At 38.6% G+C, this 20916-nt stretch overlaps 1 protein-coding gene across 3 annotated transcripts in view; it reads right to left on the bottom strand.

The window, feature by feature from the left end:
• The window catches only part of OTUD4 (OTU deubiquitinase 4), a 47270-nt gene that overhangs the window by 17228 nt on the left and 9126 nt on the right, over positions 1-20916 (bottom strand). For 2 of the 3 annotated variants that reach the window (XM_058436786.1, XM_032147773.2), the window contains exons 4-11: positions 14141-14187; positions 13145-13217; positions 11636-11717; positions 8546-8678; positions 5003-5063; positions 4634-4751; positions 4476-4540; positions 1595-1689 (exon numbers count right to left, since the gene is read on the bottom strand). In XM_058436786.1, coding sequence (XP_058292769.1) covers positions 1595-1689; positions 4476-4540; positions 4634-4751; positions 5003-5063; positions 8546-8678; positions 11636-11717; positions 13145-13217; positions 14141-14187 — 674 coding nt within the window. The remainder of the gene's footprint in view (positions 1-1594; positions 1690-4475; positions 4541-4633; positions 4752-5002; positions 5064-8545; positions 8679-11635; positions 11718-13144; positions 13218-14140; positions 14188-20916) is intronic. The other variant, XM_032147777.2, reaches the window with a different exon arrangement.

Here is a 20916-nt window from a genome sequence, read left to right on the forward strand (position 1 = left end):
CCTAGTAAGAATACTTAAATATTCTGCATATTTATTTTCAGCTTATATAAGAATTTCTAGTTTTATTTCTTACATTAAAAACAAATTACAATTAACGTACAAATTGCATTTACCAATCCAGATGTAATTCTAATCAAATAAAATGATATAAATCAAAAGCATATTTTCTAATCTTAAAAAAAGACGGTTGAATCACAATCTAAGCAAAAGTGAAATAAATACAGAATGATTTATTCTGTTAGACAGGATAATGGTACTGTAGTTAAGGTGGGGAAGGAAGTCTTTATTCTGTTAGAGAAACATATAAACATCTACTGGAGAAATGGTGTGATGTTTGGATTCCTTCAAAATTTGCCAATTTCATTTTTTAAAAACATATTAGGGAAAACAGAATAGAAAATATTGCCAAGGCCAGGTGCAGTGGCTCATGCCTGTAATCCCAGCACTTGGGGAGGCTGAGGTGGGCGGATCACAAGGTCAAGGGGTTCAAGACCAGCCTAGCCAACATGGTCAAACCCCGTCTCTACTAAAGACAGAAAAAATTATCCGGGCATAGTGACGCATGCCTGTAATCTCAGCTACTTGGGAGGCTGAGACAGGAGAATCACTTGAACCCGGGAGGAGGAGGTTGCAGTGAGCCAAAATTGCGCCATTGCACTACAGCCTGGGTCACAGGGCAAGACTCTGTCTCAAAAAAATGAAAAAAAAAATTGCCAAATGCTGTGAGTTGCTAAAAATGGGTGTTGAGTTATATTGGGATTCAAAAATGGTGCTGTTAGTTATAATGGGGATCTATTCTTAATTTGTATATGTTTAAATTTTTCCACAGTAAAGTTTAAGGTGTGACTTACTACCTTTTTCTCTAATAACGCCCAGCAGCAACTGAAACAAAAATGCTCTAAAATAACACTGTATAAGGTAAGCCAACAATATTTTGCTACTCCATCTGACAAACACTGACTGAATACTAACTACATGCAATGCAGTACTGAATGAATTTAAAATGAATCCCTCCAAAGCTCCCATATTACGATCTAGTCAATTTCTTGAACTGCCTTTGTGCACAATGGTACATTTTAAACAGTAGGCAACAAAACAATCTTCATTTAAAGTTTGACAATGTGCAAAATACTAAATTTGCACATTTAGTGCTTTTCTAGAGGTCGGAACAAATATGCTTTCTTTTTGTTTTTTTAAGACAAAGTCTAGCTCTGTCGCCAGGCTGGAGTGCAGTGGCTCACTGCAACCTCTGCCTCCCTGGTTCAAGCGATTCTCCTCCCTCAGCCTCTCGAGTAGCTGGGATTTACAGGCACGCGCTGCCATGTCCAGCTAACTTTTGTATTTTCAGTAGAGACAGGGTTTCACCGTGTTGGCCAGGATGATCTCGATCTCCTGACCTCATGATCCGCCCATCTCAGCCTTCCAAAGTGCTGGGATTACAGGCATGAGCCACCGTCCCTGGCCCAAATATACTTTCTATACATGGGCAATTATCTTTCACTGAATTTTCAAATACTGAAAGCCATTTTAAAATGCTCATGATTAGGCTAAATGGAGGAGGCAGTAAATGCCTTAGCTGAAGAGTAGTACATACTTCTTTCCCAGTTCTTCAACCAAAACTGGTCCATTCTCAGAATGAACTCCTTGAACATCTGCATTCAAATATTTTCCATTGTGATCCAACCTAACCTGTTAAAAATTCCAAAAATGAAAAGGAAAAAAAAAATCAGTCACCTGCTTCCTTTGCATTAATCATCGGTTTTTTTTTTTTCTTGAGACAGGGTCTCGCTCTGTCACCCAGGCTGAAGTGCAGAGGCACAATCTTGGCTCACTGCAACCTCCACCTCCCTGGTTCAAGCCTGGGATTCTCCTACCTCAGCCTCCCGAGTAGCTGCGATCACAGGTGCATGACACCACACTAGGCTACTTTTTTTTTTTTTTTTGTATTTTTAGTAGAGACAGGGTTTCACTGTGTTGGCCAGCCTGGTCTCAAACTCCTGACCTCAAGTGATCCACCCGCCTCGGCCTCCCAAAGTGCTGGGATTACAGGCGTGAGCCACCACACCCGGCTTTTAAAATTTACTCTTTAATTAAACAGAAAATAAAGTTTATCAGTAAAAACAAGTTCAAATAGGTCTACAATAAAATCCATCTCCTTAACCTCCCAAACCTCCATATCTCCTACCTAAAAGAAAGAAAACCTTTTCTTCTTTGTCCTTCTAAATTTTTTTCTAAACTTATTTTCTAAATTGTTCAAAAAGTAGGAGCACAATATGTTAAGGCTCTAAACAAAAGAGGCAACATGTCCTGGTTCTGAAGGCAGGGCTGTGGCCCCACATACCCCAGGCTTCCAGGTCTGGCTTTTCCACTTGCCAGCAGTATGACCTTGGGCAAGTTATTTTTCTCTCCCTTCAGTTTTCTCATAATGCAAAATGGAGCTAATAATAGTACCTACGTCACAGAACTCATGGAGATGGAATGGGGGTGCACAGGATACACATAAAGGATACCAACTTGCACACAGCAACCACTCTACAAGTGAGAGCAACTACTATTACAATTATTATCTTCCCATTTTTCCTATATTAAAAATGTGCAACTGTGATTTTTATCCCTAAAAATAGATCCATTAACTGTTCTCTAGCATACAATTAATATTACAGTTGTAAATCCATGATAAAAGAGTAAATAAGCCTAAGTTTTCTTCCTATAGTTAAACTGCCCACACTGAATTGTGCACCTGCCCACACTGAATTGTGCACCTGCCAAGTATAACATACAGGACAATGCTTTAAGCAACCTCCCACTTTCAGTAGTAAATCAAAGTCCTCAAGCTGGTATTTCATTCTTCATCAATGACAACAAGACATTTTTCCTTCAAAAGTTTCACAATAAAAAAATTATTTTCTGAACTTAGTTATCAAAAGTTTAAACTACATCTTACACACTTGAGTAAACAAGTCACCTTAGAGTCATCTCAGTTTCTTAAAATTTTAATGAGATGTTATCCAAATAAAATGGTCAAGTAGTACAGACAGAAATAAAATACTCTAAAAAGGAAAAAAATGAAAGCATGTGCTTTACTATCTACTTTATCAAAAGCATCTACTTTACCAAAAGCAATTTCAACCTCAAAGCAAATATGCTTGACTTAAAATAAGTAACACGACTTTAGTGATACAGCATAAGCCATCTTCTCTTTTGAGAAGGGTGGGGAGAGAGACCTTTAAACCCTGGATTTAATCTCACTTGTTCTCTTTCAAGTTTTCCCAATCAATGTAGTAAAAACTTCCACAATTCCCTTCTACAATTAGAGCAGATTTATGACAATCCCATAAGGCAGTACCTGAATGAATCATGTTCTCTTCTCCCTCACCTTTAAATACCCCAGAACCAGAACTATTAAAGGTTCTTAAGATAAAATCCTGGCTAATCAGATGACTTCACATAAACCAATTTATCATAAAGTAAATGAGTGTTTCCTCCATAAGTCAAAAAGAAATGTTTGCCACTGGCTGTTTTAAAGTAGTTTTTTAAAAGGCAACACTTTTTGATGGAAATAATTTCTGATGAGAATTAACTTCCACATAACATTTTTTGTGTATGTGGGGGTTTTGTTTTTGTTTTTGAAATAGCAATATTTTTCCACAAACGAAGAACAAAAAACAAGAAAAGAGACCTTGTAAATTATCTTACCTAGGGTTTCTTCTGCCTAAGCATTACTGACACTTTGGACTAGGCATTCTTTGTTAGAGGGAGATGAGGGAGGCTGTCCTGTTCATTGCAGCATGTTTGGCCACAGCTTTGGCCTCTACCCACTAGATGTCAGTAGCACCCTCCCAATTGTGACAATAAAAAATGTCTCTAGATGCTGCTGAATGTTCGATGGTACGGGGGAGGCAGGGAGTGAGAGTTAACCACTAGTTTAAGAAACACTGATTTTAATCCAACTTTTTCCTTTAACAATCAGCTACTCAAACCCAGGGCAGCTGCTTATTCATATTAATTGGCAAAAACTCCTCTGTGGTTCACTTTCCTTCCTCAGTCCAACAGTAAACATTGTGTACGTATCAACATCTCCCAAGATGATTTTCATAAACAAAACTAAATGACCTATAAAGTCAATTTTGAATCAATTTCAGTCAATTTTAACAAAAATACCTCAATATCTGAAATGTTATCGTTACTTCTTTGAACCAAGTAATACCAAAGGCTGAATTGTTTTTAAAGATCATGTGATGGGATGCCACGGTTTCAGATACATACAATTTTAGCAATGTATTCAAATGAGTCAAAAAGCTAAATACTTGAAACTATTAAAATGTATATACATGATAAATATATTCTGAAATCCCAAATTAACAACACATTCACACCTCAGCTGTTTTCTCGGTTCGTATTAGAATAAGCAAAGTTTTTCTAGAAAAAGGAAAGTTTCAAGTAAAATCTCTTCTTCTTTTACATAAGTCACTTACTTGACATTTGTCTCCAACTTCATATTGTAAGCCAGCAGCAATGGAATAATCATGTTTTTGCTGAGCTGTTAAAAAAAAAAAGGTCAGTATAATATAAAGTTGACTTATTTTCAAGTGCTACAAAGCAAATTTATGGAAAATGCAGATTTTTAACACACCTTGTTTAGACTTCAGCCAAATTTCATATTCCACATTTCTATAGACTGCAGGATTGAGTGACTTAAGAACCTTTCTAGACAAAGGCAGGCTAGTAGGGTTCCCATTGTTCTTCAGCTGCTAAACAAAGTCAGGAAGTCCAATCAACACATAAATGCTTTTAAAACATTTTTGTTTGAGATACATGTAAAACTAAAGTCAAATGAAGAAAAGAAACTTCAAAAAATTAGGAAGCCACCAAATCAATTTCTTAGTAGATGATCCTGACTTGACTGAAATGTACCAGAAAAAAGAAAAAAATTAAGATTTTAATGTATATGCTTTCTTATATTAAAGAACTACATTTAAAACCACTTTTAAAAAAAAAATACCTCATTGCCTGACAAAGGTTTAAATCCATTCACATCAGCAGCAGCAGCAGCAGTTTTACTCCTACAAAGAAAGATAACCATAATTGGGGCAGAAAAAGGTATTTGCATGTAATTACCTTCTAACCTCCTCTAAAAGTCTTCAAAGTCAGAACTATGCTCCAAAAAGAGCTATATTCCAGTGAGCTCATACAAGTTTTGGTATAAATGTATCTATATATAAAAGGGTATATGTATGTAAATGTGTGTATATAAGACAGAAGTCAAAGACAACAGTAATTCTAACTGGCTCAGTAATTAATAAGAAAACATAAATAAACTGTGAAATTTGGGTTGGGTAGAATAATTAAATTTACAAAACAATGTAAAAACTTCCTTTCAATATACACATGAGGCCCCATTTAAAAAACAATCCATTTACAACAAAAGTATCTATAGGCAGATTCGACCACCCTTTTATTAAAAATACTCTACATCAGCCGGGCATGGTGGCTCATGCCTGTAATCCCAGCACTTTGGGAGGCAGAGGTGAGCAGATCACCTGAGTTCAAGAGTTCAAGACCAGCCTGACGAACATGGAGAAACCCTGTCTCTACTAAAAATACAAAATTAGCTGGGTGTGGTGGCACATGCCTATAATCCTAGCTACTCGGGAGGCTGAGGCAGGAGAATCGCTTGAACCCAGGAGGCAGAGGTTGCAGTGAACCGTGATCACACCACTGCACTTCAGCCTGGGCAACAAGAGCGAAACTCCATCTCAAAAAAAAAAAAAAAACAACTCTACATCAAATAATGTTCAGCACAATGAAAGCACCATCATTAGCCCTTTAAATTCACTGTCACATACATACCTACACATTCATATACTCAAATAACTTGATTGTCTACTATGTGCCATGCACATAGTAGTTCAAACAACACAGGTTTAACCGTGCAGGTCCACTTAGACACAGGTGTTTTTTTGTTTTTTTTTTTCAACCAAAAGCAGATCAAAAATACAGTATTCTCGGGATGTGACACCCAAGTATACAGAGGGCCAGCTTTTCATATAAACAGATTCACAGGGCCTGTGTAGGACTTGAATATGTGCAGACTGTGGTATACTCAAGAGTCCCAAATCTCCTGGTATACAACAAGGGATGACTGTATTATTAGGCGCTGGGGTCTAGCATTTAAGAGAACAAAAACTCCGCCTACACAAAATGTACAATCTGGTGATAACAGATAAAAACTAAGTAAGTAATGAGTATGTTAAACGCCGATAACTGCTATAAAGGAAAAAAAAATAAGTAGGCAAAAAATGAGCGTTGAGATGTAGGCTGATATAGTTTAGCTTTGTGTCCCCACCCAAGATCTCATCTTGAATTGTAATACTCTCCAAGTATCAAGGGCAAGACCAGGTGGACATAACTGAATCATGTGGGTGGTTTCCCCCATGCTGTTCTCCTGATACTGAGTTCTCACAAGATCTGATGGTTTTACAAAAAAGAGGCCACAGAGGCTCACGACTGTAATCCCAGCACCTTGGGAGGCCGAGGCGGGCGGATCGCCTCAGTTCGGGAGTTCGAGACCAGCCTGACCAATATAAACCCCATCTCTACTAAAAATACAAAATTAGCCAGGCATGGTGGTGCATGCCCGTAATCCTAGCTACTCCGGAGGCTGAGGCAGGAGAATCACTTGAACCCAGGAGGCGGAGGTTGCAGTGAGCCGAGATCACACCATTGCAGTCCAGCCTGGGCAATAAGAGCAAAACTCCGTCTCAAAAAAAAAGAAATTTTAATAATGCAGAATAAAGGTAATCCACATTCCAAGGACAACAACAGTGCAGTATAAAAAGAAAAACACAATAGTGAGCACATCTTCTTACACACCCGTTCTACCGTCTCTGGTAAACTTCTCCAGCTTACTAGCCCCTACTCTATATTTCACCTGCCAACTGCCATACAAGACCCAGTTGTTGCTAACACCATTAACAGCAGCAGCAACTAAAGAGCATGTGCTAGAAGTCCCCCAACCCCAATCACAGGTAATAAGTTGTAACAAGCTAGTCATTCTCTCTTCCAATGTCCCCCATGCTCAATGACATGGTGCTCAGAGAGAACCGTAAAACAAAATTTCTACCTACACCAAGTCAGTCTATTCTAGAATTAAATTTACAATGGCAGACACTGATTCAAGTTAGAAAGAAATGGTGGCCAAATTTTCAATCAGGATCAGAAAATTTTAATTCAATAAATACCCGGAATTACAAACCAAGAGATATACAGGCCGGGCACAGTGGCTCACGCCTGTAATCCCAGCACTTTGGGAGGCCGAGGTGGGCAGATCACAAGGTCAGGAGATCGAGACCATCCTGGCTAACATGGTGAAACCCCGTCTCTACTAAAAGTACAAAAAATTAGCCAGGCTTGGTGGCGGACACCTGTAGTCCCAGCTACTTGGGAGGCTGAGGCAGGGGAATGGCGTGAACCCAGAAGGCGGAGCTTGCAGTGAGCCGAGATCGCACCACTGCACTCCAGCTTGGGCAACAGTGCAAGACTCCGTCTCAAAAAAAAAAAACCAAATCAAGAGATATACATATATTTTTTGTTATTTTTATAATAAAGAATTAGATATCCTAAGGCTTAAGTTCCATTTCTATCTCTAGTGTCACAGAGTGTAACATACCAAGTACAATCCTTTCATATTCTCATACAACAATACATACTTTTAGCTTCAATAAGAATACAACAGGGTTGGTTCTTACAAAAGACAGAGTAAACATCCTAATGTAACTGGATAACTAATATACTGGATACCGTTATCTAGGACCTAGGCTATGTACTTTATATGCTATCTCACATTTAATCTCATGAATTGTCCCTTTTGCGGAAATACTAATTATATCCTAATTTTAGAGTATTGGAATTAAGGCTTCTTAGAGAATTTAAGTAACCTGCCCCAAGTCAAGTTAGCAGGAAGCCATGATTGAAACCAGAGCCCAACCTCTTAAACACTACCTTGTATGTCTTGTGTGAAAAAGAAAGCTAAGCCTCAGAGACTCTACGTTCAGACATATTTACTCACAACCTACACAGAGGCATTATCCAGAGGTGTTCACATACTTATAACCCCAACTTGGAACTTTCATTATCTAAAAAGAGGCACTACCTAAGAAAGAAAACAATAAAAGAAAGTGAAGGAAATCAAAACGGCCATTTTATTTCATTACTGGGTATGTGAACAACTGACAAGTTAACTTTAAAATTTTATAATATACACACATATAGGTAGGACCAAATCTATTCTACAAATACGCATCTAGATTGCAGACGTAAATTTTCATCAACCAAAAACACCAACTTTCAAAACAAACAGTCCCATAATAGAAAGTAGGTAAAATTAGTGGCAGGGATAAAGAAACTTCAGCAGACTGCTGTATTTTATGAATACCATTAATACCTCAATATATGTTATGCAAAGACATTTACTGAAATGTAAAGACATTTACTTAAATGTTTCCTTGTATGGCACTAGAAAGATATTTTAGGATTTCATTCTTACTTGCAACTGTCATCCTCTGAATCTGATATTTCACTGTTGTCTTCATCAGCTACTTCCAACGTGTCTAGTTCCATCACAATTTTACTAACATCAGTTTTAAATACCTTCTCATACAGCAATTCATAAAGGAGAGCTGCAATTAATGACAGATAGATTTTCCAACATTAACTACAGGCAGTTTTTTAAAAACAGGAACAGACCATCACATGTTCCGTCACTTTCTATTGTTCAGGCTTTTAAAATCCTGACTAGATATCTGCTAAACCTTATGGTCAATAACATAATTTTATCAGAAAGTTACCTGGGGTACAACTAAAATTTCTGTAAGTGCAGTTAAGTAGTTTAAAATAATCGCAAAAGACAGTGCCATTTTTGAAACACCATCACAAAAAGGTATCACAACTGTGAAACAAGTAGGACAACAGGAAAAGCCAAAACACACACACTGAGCAATTATTACTACTACATTCCACACACTGTGCACCTTTATATATCCTTACGTTTAATCCCAGCACAGTGAAGCATTATTCCGACTGTACAGATAAGTAAACTGAGACTTAGGGATGTCATACAACATGCCCAATCTTAAGAGACTTAGATGAAAAACATTAAGAAGCTTTAAGATTGCTAGAAAGAGGAATATAGTATAGTACATACTAGCTGACAAGTCAGAAGACTTGGATGCTAGTCTAAGCTTTCCCACTAATTGTAACCTTGGACAAGCACTTCTCAGGTTGCTATAGAAAAAGAGGATGTTTGACTACATAACCTAGCTCCAGATTTTAATTTTACATAAGGAACTAAAAAAGCAGCTCTTACAAAATATATTTTCAGCAGCCACTGAAAGAAAGAAGCATATTTAGACAACTTTGTTGATTTAAATAAAGTAAAATTTTAAAACTCCAGTCTTGAATATAGGGAAATATATTTTAACAAAAATTCAAAAATACATGGATTTTAGGACTCTCATTTGGTTTTATTACAATGAGCTTTAAGAAAACAATGTACTAAGAATTCATCAACAATGGGGCCAGGTGTGGAGGCTCACGCCTGTAATCACAACACTTTGGGAGACCAAGGCGGGCAGATCACTGGAGGTCAGGAGTTCAAGACCAGCCTGGCCAACATGGTGAAATCCTGTCTCCACTAAAAATACACAAATTAGCTAGGTGTGGTGGTGTACATCTGTAATTCCAGCCACACAGGAGGCTGAGGCAGCAGAATCGCTTGAACCCAGAAGCCAGTGGTTGCTGTGAACTGAGATCATGCCACTGCACTCCAGCCTGGGTGACAGAGCGAGACCGTGTCTTAAAAAACAGCAAAAGGCAGGGCATAGTAGGGCTCACGCCTGTAATCCCAGCACTTTGGGAGGCTAAGGCAGGTGGATCAGTTGAGGTCAGGAGTTCAACACCAGCCTAGTCAAGATGGTGAAACCCCATCTCTACTAAAAATACAAAAATTAGCCAGACTTGGTGGCAGGCATCTGTAATCCAAGCTACTCGGGAGGCTGAGGCAGGAGAATAGCTTAAACCTAGGAGGCGGAAGTTGCAGTGGGCCAAGATTGCGCCACTGCACTCCAGCCTAGGCGAGAGAGCAAGACTCCACCTCAAAAAAACAACAACAACAACAACAAATACTGGGTGTCCACCTCTAAATGAGTTCCCACAGAGACTTCCTTGTTATAGACCATCTTTCTTCCAGGTTCCAGTAACAAGAGTTGCGGCCCTCGTATCACCCAAACCACAGGCACTTAGAAGCACAGGAAAGACAAGCTCTAGGAGCTATCTTTCCCAAAGCTGAGATGTCCAGATTGTGACTAGCTAGGAGGGAGAAGACACAGCCCAGGGTAGAGAGGCTACACTTTTGGTATCTTACAGTGGATTATTTAAAATAGTGTATTGCACGTATCTTTACTGGTTACCACTAGCTTAAGAACAGAGGAAAAAGCTGTCACAAGCCCAGCACCAGTGCTTTATGACTGGATCTGTACTTTTCCAGAACGGATGATATAAAAGAAACTGGTAGGAAGGGTCACTGCTCTTCTACAGCAGGAATTCTCACACAGAAGAAGGGCAAGGGGAATTCATATGCCCAGGAAACATTTGGCAAAATCTCGTTGTCACAAAGGGAGAGAGAGTGTGTTACTGCCATCCACTAGGTAGAAGCCAAGGATGCTACTTAACATTCTAAAGTTCACAAGACAGCCTACAACAGAGGATTATCTGGCCCAAAATATCAACAGTGCCAAGGTTCAAAATGCTGCCCTGGAGCCAAATACAATCAAATGTTTGATTTGCTCAGTCATTTGGATTTTCAAGCTATACACTAACAGTTTTTAAAATGCATATAAATCTTTATTACCAAAATTATTACAGGAAAAAAAAAGTTGGTATTTACAAGTCAAACTCTAGCCACAAGCTCCCTTTCCTCCAATTTCTCTCTGTTTTGTTTTGTTTTGCTTGAGTTTGAAACAAGGTCTCACTCTGTTGCCCAAGCTGGAGTGTAGTGGCACAATCATAGCTCACTGCAGCCTTGACTTCCTGGGCTCAAGTGATCCTCCCACCTCAGCCTCCCAAGTAGTTGGGACCACAGGCATGTGCCACCATGCCCAGCTACCTTTCCTCCTATTGCAACAAGTTTTTATTATAATATTAATACTCTTGGTAATTTAAGGTTCTTGGACATATCTTTTATATTATAACAGAATAGAATTATTTGCTCTGATTTGTTTACATTAAGACTGTAAAAGGCCATGCGCGGTAGCTCACGCCTGTAATCCCAGCACTTTGGGAGGCCGAGGCGGGCGGATCACGAGGTCAGGAGATCGAGACCACCCTCGCTAACACAGTGAAACCCCGTCTCTACTAAAAATACAAAAAAATTAGCCGGGCGTGGTAGTCCCAGCTACTCGGGAGGCTGAGGCAGGAGAGTGGCATGAACCCAGGAGGCGGAGCTTGCAGTGAGCGGCGATCACTCCACTGCACTCCAGCCTGGGCGACAGAGCGAGACTCCGTCTCAAAAAAAAAAAAAAAAAAAAGACTGTATAAGTTTAGGAATATAATTTCCCATATAAACACAAGGGATACTTACACTGACACATAGCAGAGCTTTCTTTGTACTTTATGGGATACACAATATCATAATGATTTCCATTTGAAAAACACAGTAACACCTGAAAGGGAAAAATAAACATTTCAGCCCCTCATGTACATAACATTTACATTGCAATGTATGTCTCTAATGCCTCTGAATTACTAGATCATTTCCAAACAGACAGTGAGTATTTTAGGAGTAACCTAAAGCTTCAATGTTGTCAAGCTACAGTACATCCATATGCTGAAATGTTATATAAACATTAAATCAAAAAATTCAAAATGATTTCTGGAAATGTTTATAGGATGACCAAAAAATAAAAATAATATATGAAAACATGCCTTCAACTAAAGAACAAGACACTGTAAGAAAATATTTCAAAACCTTATTAATGCTAACCTCTAACAAGCAAAATTTTCTAACAAGCAAAATCAAAGATATTTTTCTTTGTATAAGTGATGATTTTCTAAATCATCACTTATACAAAGAAAAATGCACATTGATTTTGTTTAGAATATAACAATATATTTCAAAACTTGTTTTGAAGAAGCCAGATCCCTTAGAAAGTCCCAGAAACCCCAAAACCCTTATAACAGTAGTATTTCACTCAATTCCCCTCTAACTTATCACCACCAGCATGGTGGAACACAAGTCACTTCAATTCGGCCATCATGACTCCAAAATAGCTACTTAAGACAAAAATTCTCTTATAATAAGTCAGTTGATCTTTCTTTCTAGGCTTCACAAAATTTTTCAGTTGCTTCTGCTTTATGACAGATAATGCAACAACACCCTTGTGAGTAAAATTTACACTAGGGAAATATATATGATTACTAAAGTATTCCTGGATGTAATGGCAGAACCTATTTTCACAAGTTATTTTTTTTTTTTACTAATGTTTATATTGACAAAAAATTGTAATAGTCTAGTTCATCATATGCATTAATGTCTCATAATTCTTTTCAGTGTTTCTACTAAAATGTTATAAAAGGGTTAAATACAGTAATTTGTAGGAGCAAAAAAAATACAAAATAATATGACTAAGTGACAATAGGAGCCCCCCCCCCTTTTTTTTTAGACGGAGTTTCGCTCTTGTTCTCCAGGCTGAAGTGCAATGGTGTGATCTCAGCTCACCCGCAACCTCCACCTCCCAGGTTCAAGCGATTCTCCTGCCTCAGCCTCCCTAGTAGCTTGGATTACAGGCATGTGCCACCACGCCCGGCTAATTTTGTGTTTTTTCAGTAGAGACGGGGTTTCTCCATGTTGGTCAGGCTGGTCTCAAACTCCCGACCTCAAGTGATCTGCCTGCCTCGGCCTCCCAAAGTGCTGGGATTACAGGCATGAGCCACCGCGCCTGGCTACAGGAACTTTTAAGAAATCAGAATACTATAACCTTAATATATAAATATTTCAAAAAATCATTTAAAATTATAGCTTATGAGGTCATGGTAGCAACTAAGTGGTTCTTTTACTTAAATACTTTAGAACACTTTGAATAATTCTTACCTTTTCAGGAAAATTATTTTCGGTTACTTGTGAAGGAGAAACATTTGGTTCCCGATAAATTATAAAATCTTTCCTGAAAATAACAATTAGAAATTATTTATAATGGCCTATACTTCATGAATTTGAATTTAGTCATTCATTCATTCATCAAGGGCCTAATACGTGCCAGGCACTGTCCCAACCACTGGAGATACAAAAGACAATAATGAGATAACTAAGTTGTAAAATATCTATATAAAAGTAACACTTTAAACATGTAAAATTTCAAATATAATTTGTATATATATTAAATTTCAGATATAATTCTAAAGGGACACTTCAAAAATCAAAGAAATTTTGAAGATTAAATTTAAACAACATTCTGAAAAGAAAAAACAAAGTAGTTACCTGTTCCTCTACTAGGCAAAAGTAGCAAAACTGAATACAGGTTGAGCATCCCAAATCTAAAAAGCCAAAATCCCAAATGTTCCATAATCTAAAACTTTTTGAGCACCAACATGACACTCAAAGGAAATGCTCATTGGAGCATTTTGGATTTCAGATTTTCAAATTAGGGATGCTCAACTGGGTAAGTATAATGTAAATATTCCAAAATTTAAAAAAAAATCGAAATCCAAAAACTTCTGGACTCAACCATTTCAGATAAGGAATACTCAATTTGTAACATGGTATTTTAGTACGGTTCTAGTGGCCATTCAATGCCACTGACCCTGAGAAAGTAGAAAATCATTTCTCTGTAAGGTTGATAAGTGATATCTTACAGAACATAGACTGGAAAAATTTCTGTACCCTTTTCCAAAGTATTTTGAGAATTAAAATTTCTAAACACTGACATATCTAAATGTCAAAATCTAATTGATGCGATTAAAAAAACTTAGAAGAGATGCTTCATAACTAAAGTATAAAAGAGTTTTGCTATTTTAACATTTTTAATATAATGTAATATAATTTCCCACTGGTTTCATTTTATTTTACTTATGTTATTACAGTGTTTACCTGTACATAAGAGAAAGGGCACTTATTTCCACTTGTCCTACCCATTCCTGTATTGAAGAAAAAAAGGTGGCACGTAAGTGTCTCACACTTTTTAGATTCCACTTTGTATTTCTATACATACTTTTATACAGCATACGTAATGAGTTCTTAAAGCTCATTATTAGTAGTATTGTGAATATTATAAAAACATTTATATAAAACAGACCACAATCTGTGGTAAAATGCAGTCCAAGTCTCTCCCACACACACAAAAAAAAATACTAACAGGGTGAAAAATGACAGTTCCTATTGGTGTGGCAAGACCACAGCATGGCATCTGTAAGTTGAGACTTTTTTTTTTTCTTTTTTTGAGATGGAGTTTCGCTCTTGTTGCTCAGGCTGGAGTGCAGTGGCGTGATCTTGGCTCACCGCAACCACTGCCTCCGAGGTTCAAGCAATTCTCCTGCCTCAGCCTCCGAAGTAGCTGAGATTACAGGCATGTGACACCATGCCCGGCTAATTTTGTATTTTTAGTAGAGACGGGGTTTCTCCATGTTGGTCAGGCTGGTCTCGACTACCGACCTCAGGTGATCCGTCCGCCACAGCCTCCCAAAAAACTTGGGCGCCTGGCCCAAGTTGAGAACATATCGAAGGCAAGGGCTATCCTCCAGCCTAGCCCTCAGGAGACAGCCTGCCACATGGTATAAGCTCAGGAAATGAAACACTAAATAGAGGCGGCCGGGCGCAGTGGCTCATACCTGTAATCCCAGCACTTTGGCAGGCCAAGAAGGGTGGATCACCTAAGGTCAGGAGTTCGAGACCAACCTGACCAACATGGAGAAACCCCATATCTACTAAAAGTACAAAATTGGCCGGGTGTGGTGGCCCATGCCTATAGTCCCAGCTACTCAAGAGGCTGAGGCAGGAGAATCGCTTGAACCCAGGAAGTGGAAGTTGCAGTGAGCCAAGATTGCACCATTGCACTCCAGCCTGGGCAACAAGAGCAAAACTCCGTCTCAAAAAAAAAAAAAAAAAAAAAAGAAATATTGAATAGAAGCAGAAAATCGGGAAGTATAAAAAAGGGCAGAAGGTCTCTTATCTTCAGGGTAAATGAAGGTACAAAAGAGAGCAGTGTCCTAGCAATTGTTTTGAAAACAAGGGAAATTCTACACTCCTTAGAAAAGTCACTTAAAGCCTTTCTGAAAGGCAAATGGCCAGTATATTTCAAAATTTAAAATGTCCCATATACCCTTTGACCCAGCAATTCAACTTCTGTAAATCTATCATAAAGAAATATTTCATGTCCACAAAAGTGTATGTAAAATAATGATGTCACTGGGAGTTATTTGTAACGGTGTTAAAAAAAAAAAAAAAAAAAGCAGGAAAAAAAAGTCCCTAAGATTCCTGCAGAATAGTAAAATAATTCATGTTTCAGGCAGGATGTGGTGGCTCACGCCTGTAATCCCAACACTTTGGGAAGCCGAGGCAGGCGGATCACGAGGTCGGGAGTTCAAGACCAGCCTGACCAACATGGTGAAACCTCGTCTCTACTAAAAATACAAAACATTAGTCGGGCCTGGTGGCACATGCCTGTAATCCCAGCTACTTGGGGGCTGAGGGAGGAGAACCACTTGAACCTGGGAGGCAGGGGTTGAGTGAGCCGAGATTGCGCCTCTGCACTCCAGCCTGGGCGACAAGAGCGAAACTATGTCTCAAAAAAAATAAAAATAAAAAATAATTCATGTTTCATCCACACTATAGAATATCATGCATTCATTGAAAAGAATGAGGTATAACCACATGAAATGACCAAGAAAAATCACTCAAGATTAAGTTTTAAAAGTAAATCATGGGAAAATAATCCTATTTGTGAAAAACAAAAAGGCATATATATTGGTACATGTGAACGTATAGAAAGGGGATGGGGAGGATACACCCTAAATTGACAACAGAGACAGGGAAGTTAACATGAGGAAAAATGAAGAATTTTCACACTTCATTCTATAATACATCTATATTTTAAAACTTTTACCAAAGAATATTTTCCTATAGTACTGTGAAGTCAGTAAAGACTTAATACATTAAGTCACCAAAAACAATGAGCTTTGATAAATAAATGCTGCCACTTATTCCTTGAAAGAAAAGAAAAACTGAAATAAGGAAACTATTTTAAACAATGTTTTGATCTTAGACCAGCACAATCTTTTCCCTCAGAGACTTTTCAATAGTTCTTAAAAGTTAGCTCTGATTTTCAAAATTAAATAGGTGCCATATATTAAAATAGATCTCTTAAAATAAGCCTCAGCCTAACAATCATGGCTTCTCACAAACTGCTAGAAGTGATACCCTCTGGTGTAGAGGAAACCGTTCACTGATATGAGTCTGTTTAGATCAAACACACGAGCTACATTTCTAATTTTTATACAAGAAGTATTACATCACTTTAAAAAATGAAAAATTCTGCCAGGCACGGTGGCTCATGCCTGTAATCCCAGCACTTTGGGAGGCCGAGGAGGGTGGATTACCTGAGGTCAGGAGTTCAGGACCACCCTGGCCAACGTGGTGAAACTCCATGTCTACTAAAAAATACAAAAATTAAGGCCGGGCGCGGCGGCTCACGCTTGTAATCCCAGCACTTTGGGAGGCCGAGGCGGGCGGATCCCGAGGTCAGGAGATCGAGACCACGGTGAAACCCCGTCTCTACTAAAAATACAAAAAATTAGCCGGGCGTGGTGGCAGGCGCCTGTAGTCCTAGCTACTCGGAGAGGCTGAGGCAGGAGAATGGCATGAACCCAGGAGGCGGAGCTTGCAGTGAGCCAAGATTGCACCACTGCACTCCAGCCTGGGCGGCAGAGCAAGACTCCGTCTCAAAAAAAAAAAAAAAAAAAAAAAAAATACAAAAATTAGCCAGGCGTGGTGGCAGGTGCCTCTAATCCCAGCTACTCAGGAGGCTGAGACAGGAGAATTGCTTGAATCCAGGAGGCAGAGGTTGCAGTGAGCTGAGATCACACCATTGCACTCCAGCCTGGGTATTAAGAGTGAAACTCCATCTCTAAAAAAAATAAAAAATGAAAAATTCTATCCGTCTCAACAAAATGCTACATGAGAATAATGTACTTTTTGATACGTAATCTTCAGAATAAATTCTTTTGTAGTCTGGTTAGATAAACAATGGATATCCTAAAATCTTCCCCAAGCAGTGTCAGTATTAAATTATTTAAAAAAAAAAAATCGATATTCTACTACCACCGTCTTCCACCATAACACTGTAATTTTACTTAATCAGCATTTTTTACGATGTGTGACACACATCTTTCTTGTAAAAAGAATTCCTTCAAAATATGTTTTAATTAATTAACCATACTATATCAAAATTACACAACTTAAATGTTCTTAGTCATCACTATTAAGCTCTTGTTCCTCAAAAGACATTGTTAAGAAAATGAAAAGCCAAGCTTGTAATTCCAACTATTCAGGAGGCTGAGGCAGGGGAATCACTTGAACTCGGGAGGCAGAGGTTTCAGTGAGCTGAGATCGTGCCACTGCACTTCAGCCTGGGCAACAGAGCAAAACTCTGCCTCAAAAAAATAAATAAATAAAATAAAAAATTTTAAAAAAAAGGAAAGTCAAAATACAAACTAGAAGAATGTATTTGTAGAACATATATCCAGTAGAACATATATCCAATACAGGACTTATATCCAGTATAAAGAACTAGTAAAATTCAGTAGGAACAACAGCAATTAAAAAATGGGGAAAAACCTATGAACAGACATTTCACCAACAGAATTAGATACATGACAAATAAGCACATGAAAAGATGCTCAACATCATTAGAGAAATTCAAGTTAAATCACAAAGAGTGCTGGCAAATATGTGGAGAAACTGAAATTCTCATAATATTGCTGATGAGAAAGCAAAATGGTACAGTCACTTCGAAAAGTTTGGCAGTTTCTCTCAAAAACATATTTACCAGATGACCCAGCAATTTTGCTCTAAGGTATTAATCCAAGACAAAACAAAACACATGTCTACACAAAGATTTATAAGCAATTGTTCACAGCAGCTTCAATTTTAACAACCCAGAACTGTAAAGAACTTAAATATCAATCAGCTGGTAAATGTATACACAAGTTGTGATAGATACATACACAGATTATTATTCTTCAATAAAAAGGAACTACTGCTAAACGCATGAATAAATTTTAGTGTTTCCAATAGGCTTAATGAAAGAAGCCAAATACGTAAGACTACAAACTCTATCATTCCACTTATATGCATCTAGAAACGGCAAAACTTAGAAAGCAAATCAGTGCTTGCCAGGTCCCAGGGGATGGGGGAAGGGGATTAACTGCAAAAACGCAAAAGGAAACTTTTTGGAGTGATGGAAATGTCCTTTATGATGTTTGCTGTGGTGGTTACATAAGCATATACACTTGTCAAATCTCATCAAATCGTGTATTTATAAGTGATGAATTTCATTGTATGTCAATTTTACCTCAAAGCTGACAAAAACGTATTCTCGCACAAGTCTGAAGTACCTTTCAAAATGCTCCGCTATTACTTATTTTAAGGGGATAAAGATGCTTTCTCTGAGAACTGGATGAAGCAACTGAGTTTATCCAACAACTATCTGCCAAATGGTTGCTGTTTTCATTTTATACAGCCATATATCAGGAAGGCAAAAAAATATATTTATTTATTTTTTGAGATGGAGTCTCACCCTGTTGCCCAGGCTGGAGTGCAGTGGCACGATCTCAGGCTCACTGCAACCTCTGCGTCCCAGGTACAAGCAATTCTCCTGCCTTGGCCTCCCAAATAGCTGGGACTACAGGTGCATGCCACCACGCCTGGCTAATTTTTTTGTATTTTTGGTAGAGACGGGGTTTCACCATCTTGAACTCCTGATCTCAAGTGATCCTCCCGCCTCTGCCTCCTATAGTGTTGGGATTACAGGCACGAGCCATTGTGCCCAGCCCACGAAAGCAAAAAAACAAGAATGAAGATTTACAAATATTTGTTGCTAGTAACAAAAAAGAAACAACTGTCAGAAGATGCCATCCAACCCTTCAGTCAACAAAATCCCTCAGCTCTGGAACACAGCAGTGAACAAAACATACAGAACTCTGTGTTCATGGAGCTTAATTCAAGTAGGAAGACGACAAAGAAAATACACAGTACATTAAATGGTACAAGCACTACAGAGAAAAATAAAGCAGAGAGGGGTACAGGGAATGTGTTGGAAGCTGAGAATTACAATTTTAGATAGGATAACCACTACTTTTACTTCCTGCCCCAAAATCCTTATATGGCTTCCCAATGCCTGATGCCTAGGCCCCAGGCCCAGAGGCCCTGATTCAGGTATGGAATAGGGGCCAGGCAATCTGCATTGCACATCAAGTGATTTTGATACAGATAACCTACAGATCACACTTTGAGAAACACGGGTCTAAAGCATAAGCTCCAAACCACTGACCCTAACACTGAAGGCTCTCCCACAGTCTGGCCCCAACCTGCCTTCCAACTCCTTTCTCACTACTTCTTATCTTCACATACTCAATGCTCCACACAATCAGAACTGTTTTCTGAATCTGCCTTGCTCACAATTTTCACTGCCTGGAATGCCCTTCAGCCCAGGCATTTCCTATTTAGAATCTATTCAGACTTCAAAACAAACTCACTCTCCAAGTGTTGCTTTGTCTACCCAGCTAGAAATAACACTCTGAATGCCTACAGCATCACAGCTATATACTTCTTGTGACAAATCTCCTTTTCTAGCTTGTATTGACCTTCTTTCCTATGACAGGGAAACTTTTTTGTTATCTACATTATCTCTGCATCCACAGGGTGACTAGGAATTCTTGGCCCGTAACAAGCACTCAAATTAGTGTTAGGTAACCAAATGGATACATGAGTCATTGATCAAACACCCTTGGTTTCTATATTGCATTCCCTTTACTCCTTAACTCTTCTTAGCTTTTTTCTTTGCCAATGTTATTTTTACCTTAACATTCTAAGTGGCGTTCCAAGATATTTGGATTTTTACAGTGAGAACGTTAGTTTTGTAAACAGAAAAAAATTAAGAAAAATCCTTTTAACATCAACATGACTGAAAAAGTATAGCAGCAGGAGTTGGTGAGTAAGTGCTATCCTTTTCTGTCTGAACAGTCTCTTCCTTCTTTACGAGATGATCATGGAAATAGGAACCTGCATGAAAGAACTCTGCCTTCTCAGTTGCCTAGGAAGAAAAACTTTGCAGGCCGGGTGTGGTGGCTCATACCTGTAATCCCAGCACTTTGGGAGGCCGAGGCAGGCGGATCATAAGGTTAAGAGATCGAGACCATCTTGGCCAATATGGTGAAACCCCATCTCTACTAAAAATAAAAAAATTAGCTGGGCATGGTGGTGCATGCCTGTAGTCCCAGATACTCGGGAGGAGAATCGCTTGAACCCGGGTGGCAGAGGATGCAGTGAGCCAAGATCATGCCACGCACTCCAGCCTGGCAATAGAGTGAGATTCCATCTCAAGAAAAAAAAAAAAGAAATCAAACTTCATCCTGTCCAAGTTTCATACACACACCAGCGTAGCATTCTGAAAATCATCGCCCCAGCATTATTTCAGCTTTTTATACTACATTTACATGCCATTATAGCAAAGATAAAATAGCACAACTCTGCCTTAGTGAGGCAACCTCTAATACACAGCTCCAACTTAAGTGCTGCATAAAATGTGTAGGAAACGTTTATAAGGAAATAGGGTACACCATCACTGCAACTCCTCTATACACTGTAATAGT

Source organism: Hylobates moloch, unplaced genomic scaffold (genome assembly GCF_009828535.3).
Source record: "Hylobates moloch isolate HMO894 unplaced genomic scaffold, HMol_V3 SCAFFOLD_3, whole genome shotgun sequence".
Classification (NCBI taxonomy): Eukaryota; Metazoa; Chordata; class Mammalia; order Primates; family Hylobatidae; genus Hylobates; species Hylobates moloch.